The 13236-nt window shown below is 37.9% G+C and overlaps 1 protein-coding gene across 2 annotated transcripts in view; it reads left to right on the top strand.

Annotated features, from left to right (window-relative positions):
- The window catches only part of ADGRL4 (adhesion G protein-coupled receptor L4), a 73137-nt gene extending 64418 nt beyond the window's left edge, over window positions 1-8719 (top strand). For both annotated transcript variants that reach the window (XM_071750456.1, XM_071750457.1), the window contains 3 exons: window positions 4717-4808; window positions 6401-6569; window positions 7019-8719. In XM_071750456.1, coding sequence (XP_071606557.1) covers window positions 4717-4808; window positions 6401-6569; window positions 7019-7081 — 324 coding nt within the window. In that variant the 3' untranslated portion in view covers window positions 7082-8719. The remainder of the gene's footprint in view (window positions 1-4716; window positions 4809-6400; window positions 6570-7018) is intronic.
- The last annotated feature ends 4517 nt before the right edge of the window (window positions 8720-13236 follow it).

Raw genomic sequence — 13236 nt, 5'->3', positions numbered from 1 at the left:
CCCATCCTATCCTAAAATACATATGTGATGGATTGAGCAGAGCTCCCCAGGCTAATTCATTTGGCAAAGCCTCCTTGTTGTTGACAAGATTATAAGGAAACAACTGCAAAATTTCTTTTTATTTGCAGTTGCTTTTTCCTTCCTGTGAATTTATTTACAAGAAGAAATTACCCAGACTGATGCTGTGCCTGTGGATCAGATCTGACCCTAGGACTTGTACCACACAAGACAGCTCTGAACTCTTCTTCACTTGCCTGCTTCATCTTACCCACCAACATCAGTTGTGAATATGGGAACTGTATCATGAAGATCCCCAAAACTCAACTGCTGGGAAATTTCACTGTCCTTCCCTAAACCACAGTGTGCATCCATGAAACATGGATGTTTCTGCTAATCCGTAGAGTGAAACCCACAGCAGTATCCACTGTTGCCTGTAAATCCCTTGAGGCAGCCACTTCCTACCACATGCAGAGGTGAAGCTGTGACAACACTGGAGGCAATTGGAGTCTGGTGTTTAACAGGAGTTTTGCTATTGATTTAATGGAGCCAGAAGTCACTCCAAAGTCCTAAATCCTCGTGATCCTTCGCACAGATGATCACCCTGAGAGAGATGTACCAAACACTTACCATCCTCCCTTTAAGCTCAGTCATGGATGTACAGTAAAACCTTGCTCATTCAGATATGTGGCTCCTTGGAGATTATCCTGTGTTACATGCATACATAAAGCCTGTATCAACACAACCCTAGTTTCATGGGATCCTAATAATTACCCTTATTTAATGCCTATTTGACATAAACATAGCTTAAGTTTCCTACCATTTGCTCATAAATATACCTCGTTTTAGAATTTAAGAAAGCTAGAAATACTTTTACAAATACCTTTAAGGAGAAATGATTCCCTGAAGATGGTATGAGTGGAGGCTGTTCTTATATCAACCTTGTCTTTGATTAACCACTTAAAAAAAAAAAAAAAAAAAAAAAAAGGAATAGATTAATTATTAAAATTAGTCCTGTAGTGCACCTGAGCACTCTGAGTGAAATCTGATTTCCATTCAGGGATGCGGGGGGCTGAGGATGCTCAGCACCTCAATGAATTGGGTTTGCAGGGAGAAAGTCAGAGGTTTCCTTTGCAAAATAATAAGTACTGAGTGCACTGTTTGCCCAATAGCGATTTGTTAAATAAAATAAAATAAAATTTAAAAAAAAATAAAAAGTTCTGGGCTTGGAATCAATGCAATTCCCCTTTAGCCTATTAGAGTTGCCGAGAAGCCCCTCTCAGGACATACAGCAGTTTCTCTGACTGCTGAGCCATGTAATAACACTGAAAACAAAGACAGAAGAACTTAACCATGTCACACTGTAATGTCGTTATTCACTTGAAAAAACTGTGGCCATGGGTTTGCCCAAAGCTGAGGAGTAGCTCTGCTCATTATACAGGTAACTTCTCCCCAAAGCCGGCGTGTGGCAGCAGCAGTCCCCAGGCTGGCCCTCTCCACATCTCCGCAAAGCCTGTCCTCATCTTGCTTTCACACTTGCCTGCACATCTTGCTCCACTCCAGCTTGCTGCCTCTCCAGAGACAACGTGCCTTATGTCTGCCATTTCATTCTCATTCACCTTGCCTGTCACCTTAAGGCAGCCTTAATTATAACATCCAAGGTTTATTCAACAAGATATGAAGATTGTGTTTTAATTACAAAAATGAAAACTCAGGATTACAACTAAAGTAACCAAACAACCAAAGTAATAAAACACAGTATTTGGCTATAACTAGCAGCTGAATGATGATTTAGATGTTTCAGTGTCAATCATACAGAAGTTCCTCAGTTTGTCTCATCTGGAAGATTTGGAGATCCAGGCTTCCTTGTGCCTATTTATATTTCGTGTGCGTTTCACAGCCTGATGCCTCCATTTGTGTTCATTTGAAACTCAGTTTTTAACACAATTTCAAATGTCTTGAATTTGTTGTTGAATCTTTGGTCAGGTTTTTTTGGTGATTTGACTGATTTGTTGAAATACAAATGCCTCTTTGGGGATATCAGTTATGGAAATGTCGTTTCTCTTTAAGTCCTACTCAGTCCTTCTCAGTATTCCTACTCAGTCCAACTGTCCAACATGAACTTTTTAATTCAAATTTCCCAGAAATGGGGCTACAACTGTGTTCATAGTAAAAAAAGATATATCAATTCAAAGCAGAATATACTAAGCTTAAGATACCTGTTAGATTATCAGTTTTCTCTAAAGGTCACACTTGATACATCATCAACATTCCTCCCATGAGTTCCTGTTCTTGTTTTCCCTCAATTTTTGCTGTATTTTTTTGTCACAAAACAGTTGCAACTACCTTGTTGTTACCTTTTCTGTCCCCAACAGGACAAAATGCCATGCCAGAGGGCTCTAACTTAGGTTGAAAAAAAAAAAAATGAAATTGGTATGTTGCCTAAAGCTACTGTTTTGAGACTGTGCAAAGGCAGACTATGCACTTTCATATAGATATTTTTATTAATGGAGTGCTTCAAAATGGGGAAAAAAACAACTTAAGACTTTAATAAATCTTGGACATGACGGGGTATTTTAGAAGTTAAGCTCACCCTCATTTCCCTGTAACATTACCTCCTGCAAGGCTACCTGAGACATATTGTACAATAATTGTGTTCTGGCAGCTGACTCCAAGAAGCCGGTGTTAACCTCTCCCGCTCCCCCAGTACATACAGATTATTCCCATTAGAATGGATTGATGAATGGAAAGGTCATAGTTAATGGGTATTACTTTAATTCAGAGGGCCAAATCCTATTATCCTATGCAACAGACAGTGTAAATAATATTTGTGTAGAGGAGCCCCCCTGGGACAAAGAGAAAAGGATTCTGCTGACATAACGCTCCACATCTGCCCATTGCCCACCCCAACCTTGCTCAGCAAAACCTCTCTAGTTCTGCAGCTGGTCTGTGTGGCCAAAGGATGAACAGGTTTGACCCACAGAGCTTCTCACAGAGGCTGTTAATAGGAAGACTCTCATTGACATCAGGGATCTTGGTGATGGGCAGGCAGAGAGGAAGGTTAGTCGTGTGGTTTGTGATTGCATCTTGATAAGAGTTTCTGAAGGAGGAGCAGAGTGGATTCTCCACACTCATGGTACTTTGATCACATTTCACTCTGCCTTTTTCAGATTAATAAGTACATTAGGTTGGTTATGCAGATTACAATGTGTTCACTAAGTTATTTGATATGTTATCCACCAACAAATATAAGATAAAAAGTAAATCTGCATATAATTACCTACAACTGCTGACTGACTTATAATTAACTTTGAAAAATTGCTGGTTTAGGAGATATTATAGATTAAAATTTTAAATATAAGGAGCTTCAGAATAGCTCTCACGATCAGCACAAGTACAAGGTATTCAGTGAAAGATTAATTCCCTAAACTGCTAATCAGCTCTATCTCCTGTCTTATCAAATTGTAAATACATTATGCTGTATTAAAGTATGAGCGTGCAGCTAATTAAAGCAGAGGCTGCATTTAGTATCAGATACCCCCCCAACAGAACAAAAATGTTTTAAGGGCAAACATAAAAAGTGTTAACAAATGCAAGTGATACTTTTTAAAGTGATCCTGTGCTCCTACAGCAGCCTTTTGTTTTCATTTTGGAAGATTTTTTTTTATTTTTTTTTTAATAAAAAGATGGAGGGTGGAAAACCACACAGTCTTTCTGGAGAAAAAGGTTGGGGAAGTCATTGATTCTATTCAGTCTACAGATGGGAACCCACAGGAACCAACCAAGGGATTAGAAATAAGGATCTACAAATAGTATCTGGATGACATCCAGCTAAAATTTGGTTCATTTACAAATATTTTTAATAGAGTCTGATCTTAAATGCTGCAAAGCAATGTAAGAATTTCTTCAAAAAGCAAGAGAGCAAACCCATCCACATTGTTAAAGGAAAGCAGTATAAATTTAAATCAAAGATCAGTGAAGCCTAGCCAAGCAAACAGAGGTTTAGAACCGTAATTGAGCATCATTTGCAAAACTGCTTTTTTTAGTTGCTTTTTTCTGTTTCAAACTCAAATAAAGTGATTCCATTATAAACAAGGCAGGAAAAAAGACACACTGTAATTATTCACCTATGAAACAAACATCAACTATAAAAGAGAATACTCAGCACAGTTAGTATTTTAAAAATTCTTTGTGTAAACCTTGCCATCTTTTGTGCCACTCAAAAGTTTTCACACCCCAAAGACTGCAGACTATATGATGCTATTAATGTTACTCACCAAAAAAAGATATGCATTTTGTCAAGGTCTAGACAGTACAGTACTATAAAAAATTTGGGATGGGGAAGCACATCTTTGGCTTTCTGTTTTCTCTTTATTTTTTTTTATCTCTTTTTTTCTCTTTTCTTAACATTTCTACTTAGAGGGAAAAAATCTCAGCAGGAAATCGAAGAGATTTACCAATAAAATCAATAAACATTTGAAGACTCTTGGTAGTGATACTGTTGAGATAAGGTAGAGTTATAGCCCTGTTTGATCAGTGTTTATTACAGGGCTCATATTTTTTCAATAGAAGTGGATCAGAAAAGTGCCAGCAGTGGATTCTATAGGTTTCATATACACAGAAACTTTATCTGGCTTGGTTCATTTAAATGTGTAACAATTATTGAAATTCACAAGCATCCTGGTTTGAACTAAAAATTCCTTTCTTCACTCCCCTCAGGTTAATTTGCTGGCTTTTGGAGTGATTATTTATAAAGTGTTTCGACACACTGCAATGTTAAAGCCAGAAGTTAGTTGTTACGAAAATATAAGGTAAGTTTGCCATTTAGTACAAATTCTACTTCATGTAAGTTTAGATACAGCTAGAGATGAAAATGAGTATTCAAAAATAACAATTCAATCTTCTGAAGGATTTGTAGAAAAATAAAGATTTTTTTCTTTTTTTCTGTTATCCCCGTATATAGATTCAGAGGTAGATTTTGTGATCTTTATTCCCGTTGAGCAATGCCTTCTACAGCAGCACTGGGATTTTATGAGAGGTGTATGAGGAATACAATGAGTGGCCTGTATCAACCAGAGGGTAAAGCCTGATGGCGAGGTTACAGAAGCAATTGTCCCTTTTTCTTAAGTACTTTCCACAGCTTCTATGCAAGCCAAACCAGATTTCAAAACTTATGCCTGAATTGGGATCAAAATATTTGCCTTGAAGTAACAAGTAATACAGTGATAAGAGAATCAAGCCATTCATGTTATTTGGAAGCCTTCTACAGTAGGACATTGTGCTTCTGTGGCATGAGGGGGTGGGGAAGGTTCTCTCCAGGATTTTTACTTTGCATGCTGCTATGATTTTTCCATCAACTCACTCTCTTTAAAACTGATTTATAGGGACCTTGAAAACCGTTTGTACAGGAAAAGCTGAAGTGTACTACAGGGAACATTGAAAACAACTTACTGTTTGTGTTGCTTAGGAACACTCCTGCAGTTTCAATGCATTGCACTAGATTTATAGCTAGGATTTAGCAATTGTTTGATTGATTACTTTCTCTTATTCCTCACCCTTCATAGCTTCATGTGGTGAACTGGTTTTAATGAAGTTGAAAATTATTCATTTTCAGGGGAACAGTGCTAAAAATGTCTGTTGTTCAAGGGAAGTCCTGCAAAGACTGGGCTGAGAATGAATAAGAAAGTAATCAGTAGCTTCATTTCCAAGATAACACACTGTAATTTGCTCAAGTCTGTGAGCAGGGCTGTAGAGTATGTTAGAAAAGAAACCAAAAAAATATAGCAAATCAGTTACTATAATTTTAAAGCATCAATATGCTGACCCAGGAACTATCTGAGAGTACTTGTGTTCTAAAAACAAAAATATTTTTTCTAAAAGAGAAAGAACGAAAGAAAGAAAGTCTAGTTTTATGACTGGCACCATCTTCTGCAGTGAACCTGAGAGGCAGCCTGGGATCCCTTTGATGTCATGCACATATATTGACCTAAGAGCATACTGTACATTTTTCTAGGTTATTTTTTGAGGACGATGAGGGGGAGGAGGAAAAGTGAGGGAATGCTTCATAACAGACATATGTTTCTCCTTGGGGAATTACGCTAACAGTAGATTTAAATCGAATCATATGGTGTGGCAGTACACCAGAGAAAACATATCTGAAGATTAAAGAAGCCAGTGTTTTAAGGCCCTCCAGTTTTACTCCTTTGCTATTCTGCAGTTATTATTCGAGCTCAGTCATGCCACAGTGCTACAGCACACCCTAAAGAGCAGCCCATGCATTTGCACCTCCCAGGCCTTTGCAGCTGTGAAAAAATTGCCTTGGCAGCATTAACCATCCAGAACAGTGGAGGAAGGAAAGTAGTACATGCCCACATGTTGTTTGCAATGTTTCCTTCCTGTCCAGATCCTGTGCCCGAGGCGCTCTTGCTCTCCTGTTCCTTCTTGGGGCTACCTGGATCTTTGGGGTCCTCCACGTCGTCCAGGGATCTGTGGTTACTGCCTATCTTTTTACAATCTTCAATGCATTCCAGGGGATGTTCATCTTCATATTCCTTTGTGTGTTGTCCAGGAAGGTAAGTGCCCCATTCCTTGTGGGAAGCAACTCAGGCAGTCTCATATTCCTACAGGAAGGTGCCCAGCCCTGCAGTAGAGCTGTGGTATAAATGTTTTTTTTCAGAGCAAGAAGGGAAATCCTTGTGCCACTGATGGGGGAGAGAAGGGGAGAGGGCAGATTTGGCTGTCACCTTCACCAGAGACAGAATGCCCACCCAATTTTTGCCTTCTCACATATTTCCTCTCAGTTTTAACCTACTGAAATTATGCAATGTGTGCAATAAGATTCTCTGCCAGTCTTTCCAGTTAACTGCAGGATTCACCCACATTATCCACAGCTGGTACTTTCCTCAGTATTCTGCCCCTTCTTAAAACATGTAGTGACAGGAGCCATGCAAAATTAATTAAAATACGTATAGACCTATTAATAAATTGCATATTTGAATTTTTTTTTTTTTTTTTTTTCCAGATTCAGGAGGAGTATTATAGGTTGTTCAAAAATGTTCCTTGTTGTTCTGGCTGCTTGAGATAAATGGAAGGCAAATGTGCATGACAGTCTCATTGGAAGAAGGGAGTAACCAGAGCAATGTGGTTATGGATATTACAGAAAAATATGGTATTGTGAGAGTATGAAATGACCCAGTGACCAAGCATATCTCTTAATTGATTTACTGACTGGTTTTGTACATATGTGTGCATTCATGCAGAGCATTTATATTATTCTGTATACAAACAGTATACAAACCAAACTGATTATTGCAAAACAAATACTGATGAAGATCAGGGAGAGAAGCAAATTTCTAAAGAAGCTCGAGACTTTTCATGACTTGGATTTTGTTTCTAATATTAGAAATATCTGCAACTCCTGAAAGCAAGATACTAAAACCAACTGGCACGGCAGATTTTACAAGTTGCTTTGCTAGTGGAAACATGTTCACTGTCTTTTTGTAGTAATGAGCTTCTTACATAAAGTTGTATGTGACCATCTGCAGGGAATGGGTTCCATTAAAAAGCCAGTAGATTAAGATCTGCTCAGACTTTTGAAAACATTTCTTTTAATTTAAAGTAGATTAAAAAAGGAATTTGTTTAATGTTATTTGCTTATCACTCTGAAATATATATTTGTATATTAATCATTTTTTTATTTTTATAACTTCTAATGAACTGTTTAGATCTAAAGAGCTGAGGTCAGATCTGATACAAGACTGATGGGACAGTTATTTTATAAGTGAAAGATTATTTTGTGAATACTCTGAAAAAGATCTGGTTCTTGTTTTATTTAATTGCCAAAATACTGAGATCTACTAAGCTGGCACTATGATTTTGGAGGCTGTGGGAGGATGATGCTTTCACAACTTTGTAACTTGGTAGAGTTATTTGGAATCCAAACCTTGAAGAATCAAAATAAAAGTAAATTAGTAGAAATCACCCATGCAGAAGTCATATTCTTCCATACCATGTAAAATCTCAATTACAGAAATTTTCTCTGTTCATGGCATCTTTAAGTCAAGCAATTGTCCTCTGAGGCTTCTGGTTTTGAAACACTTAGCCTGTGTTTAACCATAAGAGCCATCCATGGATCTCCTGAAATCAGAGGGAGTGCTTGAGGTGAGTGCTTTGTTGAATCAGCTCATAGACACAGTCAGGTCATCAGCATTCCCACCTTTGCCATCTTACTTATTTTAAAAGAATGCTTTAGTTTTACCTTTTTAGCTCCTAGCTTATGTGAAGTGCTGAGCATTCCTCAGTCCACATTGCCTTCTCAGGAAGTGTCTAGGATCTCAGATGAAGCCCAGTATTTTTACCAGTGAGACACTGTAAATATGTAGTTTTTGATAAATCCCACTGTTCTGTTGTCTGTTAAAATAAAGCACTACTCTGGAATTTTATTTATATTAAAGGGAACTTTTTTGGTAATGGTCAAATTTATTTGTTTTTTATCTTTTTTTCACATACACAAGGCTCTTGTTGTATGCACGGCAATGACATGCTTCTTAAAGTATATTACAAGATGCTGTCAAAATTTTGGAAACCACAAGAGGAATCTTTTTTTCTGAAAAAAAAAAAAAAATTCTGTTGGTCTTTGGAATGTAAAATATGTGAATAAACTGAAGTACTTTCACATTTTGACATGTTTCCCTTCCTTTAAATAAAGACAGTGGTAAAAGTTCTCATGGTTATATATTATTTGCCCTGAATTCTTTCCTTTGCTGTTGTATATATTTTTCCAGGTTTCACAAGATGCAGATTCGTATTACGTAAAAGATTTCTTTAGAAGGATATCTGTTGATACATCATTTTTTTATCTCCTGCAGAAATATAACCTATGGAAAGTCTGTCCGGACAGAGACGCATCTCCAGTAAATATATAATGACTTGAGCTTTATCAGTGAGATTGAAAAAGTTCCTTGGAAAGAAAATATATCATAAAGTGTTTACATTACAATAGTCTTTTTAATGAAAGAACATCTTTTATAGGAAAACTGTGGTATGCAGTCTCTGGGTCAAATCTTCATTGAAACTCTGTTTTCCTTACATGCAAGGATGAGTTTTCATCTTTTAATACAACACAGAAGGAGCAGAAAAAATTGCTTAGATTCATTGCCTCAGAGCCTGAAGGATATTGCAATTGTCCTCCTGAATGCATTAAGAAATATGAGAAATAAACATGTTTCTTTGTTGCTGCCCTTAGTAATAGGAGCCACCGCCCAGCAGAGAGAGAGGAGGAGAGATAATGGACAGAAACTGAAAACAAAAGAGAGCTTTCAGCAAGATAGGAGGAAAAACTTTTTCACTATGAGGACACTCAAAGTAAAAGCCCCCAGCAACCTGATCTCATACCTGCCCCTAATTTGGTATGAAATATGTATGAAATATCAAATCAGAAAAATAGGTTGGGCATCAGTTAAAATTTTGTTAAGCAAACTTGCACTCAGGTACCATGCATCAGCTGAAATAAGTTTTTCCAAAAATAAAGTTTTGTGACATATTTGTCAGATCAACTGCTAACTAGTTGACTGGTTTGAAAAATGAAAAACTGTTCAGCAGCTTTTCAGACTACATGCCTTTGAGAGGTTTATGACATCTCCAGGTGGGCCCAACAGGCAAAAGATAAAAAATCCAATGATTGACAAGACAGATAAGAAGTAAAATATTAAGGTTTCACTCTGAACCAGGTGCTTGCTGAAGAGAGAAATCATTTCCATTAAACCAATCAAAGAGAAATTTGTGCTCAGTGTTGCATTTCAAGGTGTGCTTCAGAATATAATAAATAAGGTCTAGATTAAGAAAGGCTGCTTTATTCTGAAATAATTATTTCCTTAAAGAACTGAAAATATCTCTCAAAGAAAGCACAGCATTTAGTAGTTAATTATCATCACAGCCTTGGGGAGGCTCAGTCTGCCAGAGCTGTGCTGATGAACAAATCATCTGTGCTCTTTACCTACTGGGATGAAGCAGGTAGGCACTGAAAATACAAGAGATACTGCTCAAATTTATTTCAGACTTTCCTTCACTCTTCAGTTGTCACTATCCTTCATCTCATAACATGGTGGTGCCCCAACACCAGGAATTTGCAAACTCATGCATCTTACTGACCAGCCATATAAAGCAATGTTGTGAACATGCTGACATTAGGCAGAATGAACAAATATTTGCAGGGCTGACTCCTCCAGCTGCTACACCTCCAGCATCACTTTCCCCTTTTTATATCTTTGTCATGATAGTTCCCTAAAGCCCCATTTAGAATCACACTCTTGCCAAATACCAGTTAGTCACAGGAGAAGTCCTATTGAGTAGATAAGATTATAAAGTCAAAACTTAACCCATGACAAAAGTTAAAATTTTTTGTCCTTTGGGGAGGAGGGCTCCCAGCCAACAACCTGCTCCAGCCTGTGTTACTCTTTTCATTCCGTTCTCCTACATTCAGGACACACAACATTACTGTGCTGTGGGCTTACAGAGGTGAAGATGCTACCTCAGCAAAGTCATCCCCCAAAGCTGTTTTAATATATAAAAATTGAGTCCTTAAGATGGATGCAGACTTGAAAACAGCTGGTCATCAATGCACTGATACTCTATTTAACCACTACCAAAATGTCCAGTGCAAATGTGCTAAAGCATTTCCACAACTTGCCTGGCTGCCTGCCAGCTCAGCTCTCATGGCCACGGCTGCAGGGAGCCTGTCCATACAGACTGCAGCCATGTGAAAGACTGTACTGCTTTTCCAGATTCTGTATCTCCATGACAACACCCCTGAGGAAAGACTGTTAACAGAGGACCAAGAGCCTTTGAAATATCCACACTTCACCAGGAGTCAGATACATGGACACACCTGGTACACAGAGGTCCTGGAACCACTTCTTTGAAACAAGCTGCAAGGTATGGGGGAGTATCCTAAGTCCCTCAACTTTGCTATCAGAAAGTATGAAAAACAAAAAAAGAAAACAAAAAAACCAACCAAACAAAAATCAACAAACCAATTAACACACAAGAAAAAGTAGCAGTACAATACACTGCTGAAAATGTACTAATTTTATTCAAAGTGGAATAACAGAAAAGCTTAGAGCATACAGATATAATCATGAAACATAAGCATGACTTTTGACTGATTACGATAACAAGATCTTATTTTTTATAGAAGCCATGTTTCATCCCAGTAAAATAATTATCTTTCCAAAACAGGGTTACACTCTTCCCAGAATTCCTTTTCAGGGCTATCCCTTTAAATATGGCAGAAGCTTTACTTCTCCAAACCTTGTTTTACAGCTCTTTGGTTTTCCTTGTCTGGCTGGTAAGTACTCAGATTTTATTGCATTTACTCTTTTGGATTTCCAAGGAAATAGCATGTTTAAATAGCATGTTTTCATCAAGTTTCATAATATAAGGGAGTTCTTCTGTTTTCTGAAGCATTGCTGAATGTTCTAATTAAAACTAACTCCAAGACTAGCCATCAGTCTTCACTGTAGTGCAATAGGCACCTCCTCCCAATGTAAGCCATTGTACTTATTGTAACTATTTACATAAATGCTGTAGTCAGCTCTGAATTCACATAAACCTAACACCATTTAAATTAATTTTGTAAGAGTTTTGTGAGACACTAATGAATAATTTAGTCAAACCCAAGTTGATTATAAATGGCTCTTCTTTACAATAACTAAGTTTGCAGTCTGCGGTTTTAAGAAGCAATGTGGTTTATCTTATAAAATGTGATGGGAAATATTATGTCTGCAACACTCATAATCAGTTATATTTTAATCTGGGCAGGGGTGTTTTTCCTCTGTGTTTGGGCCACTTTTACTAGGTTTAAAGGGCTGAGTTAAAGGCAGTAATCTTCAAAATCACCACCCCCCTCTTTGAGTTTTTCTGCACTGAATATACTTCTGGTACCACCTTGGCTTCTGATGAGTTTCAGAAATAGTCAATGATATAGTAAATTTGTTTTCTATCCCCTGGGTTTAAATCCCAGGGGGATGAACAAACACTCATGCATTTGCTCAGTTTTATGGACGACTAAGTCTTTGGCGTTAATGAGACTGTTCATGTGCATAAAGTTAAGCATATGTGCAAGTCTTGTCTGATCTGTGTCTTAGGATGCCAATTTGCAGTAATAAAAGATTTGCATAAACTCATAAACCCTCTGAGTTTCAGTAGTGAAATTTGTTTAGCTGGTTTTCCTTCACTGATGTTATAGGCCTTTTTCTTTAAAGTAAACTTAAAAGGGTGCTTTTCTTGCTGCTCTTGTCCCATTACTGATTCCATCTTTGTGACCTATGTGGGGTTTTTCCATCCTGTCAATGCACTTATAAATGCCCACTTTACCCATGTTAGGTCATTTATGTTCATGATGAAAAATCAGGGTCACACTTCTTAAGCTGAAAATATGTTCCTTGCTGCATAAGAGAGCTGCAGAAACACCATGAACAAATACCCAGCTAGGACCCATCAAACATTTCTGTACAAGTCATGGCTTCTATCCTGAAAGGGTTCAGCCCTAAATGAAATTAGTAGCAGCTGTAACCCATTTAGTATAAATGCCAGCTAAGGGAGAGGCAGCTGGTGCACCTCTTTGGCAGGTGGGTCACAGAGAAGCAGAGTAAAGCAAAGTGTATCCTCAGTGAAATGACACTGGATGTCATAGTGAAAGGTAACCTTTCTTTTTATGCTCAGTTCTGTTTTGTCATTGTTACGATCAGCACTTAATACTTGTATTTTAACTCCTAAAGAGTTTGAGGTTTGACTCCTTGTTCTTAGAAGCAGCAGTGCATATTGTCCACCTCAAAATGGATGGGGTAGGGCCACCAGGTGCCCACCCTCCTCTGGCAGGTACCAATGAGGCTGTAACTGTCTGAAGCCTCTCTCCTGGTGGTGTACTCAGCACCCATGGGTGCCTTTCAGCCCCCAGTCTAACAGCAGAGCTGAGGGAGCTGGAATGCATCATTTGGACTCTGCAGTGAGAAATAAAACTCAGTGCTGAATGGGGAGGCAAAAAGAGACAGACTGAGATACAAAGGTAGAAATGGTGATACTTTATGGGCAAAAGAACACAGGCAAATATGGCAAGTTTTCAAAGAGGGGGACGGAAAGAAAAAAGGATAAATAAATAGCTGAGTTGTCATCTAGATAATTGTGTGCTTCTCTCTAAATAATTGAACTTGACAAAAGAAAAAAAAGCCAGCGATGGGGAAG

Source organism: Heliangelus exortis, chromosome 8 (assembly GCF_036169615.1).
Source record: "Heliangelus exortis chromosome 8, bHelExo1.hap1, whole genome shotgun sequence".
Classification (NCBI taxonomy): Eukaryota; Metazoa; Chordata; class Aves; order Apodiformes; family Trochilidae; genus Heliangelus; species Heliangelus exortis.
Note: the sequence above shows the minus strand (reverse complement) of the source record. Positions and strands in the feature narration are given on the sequence as shown.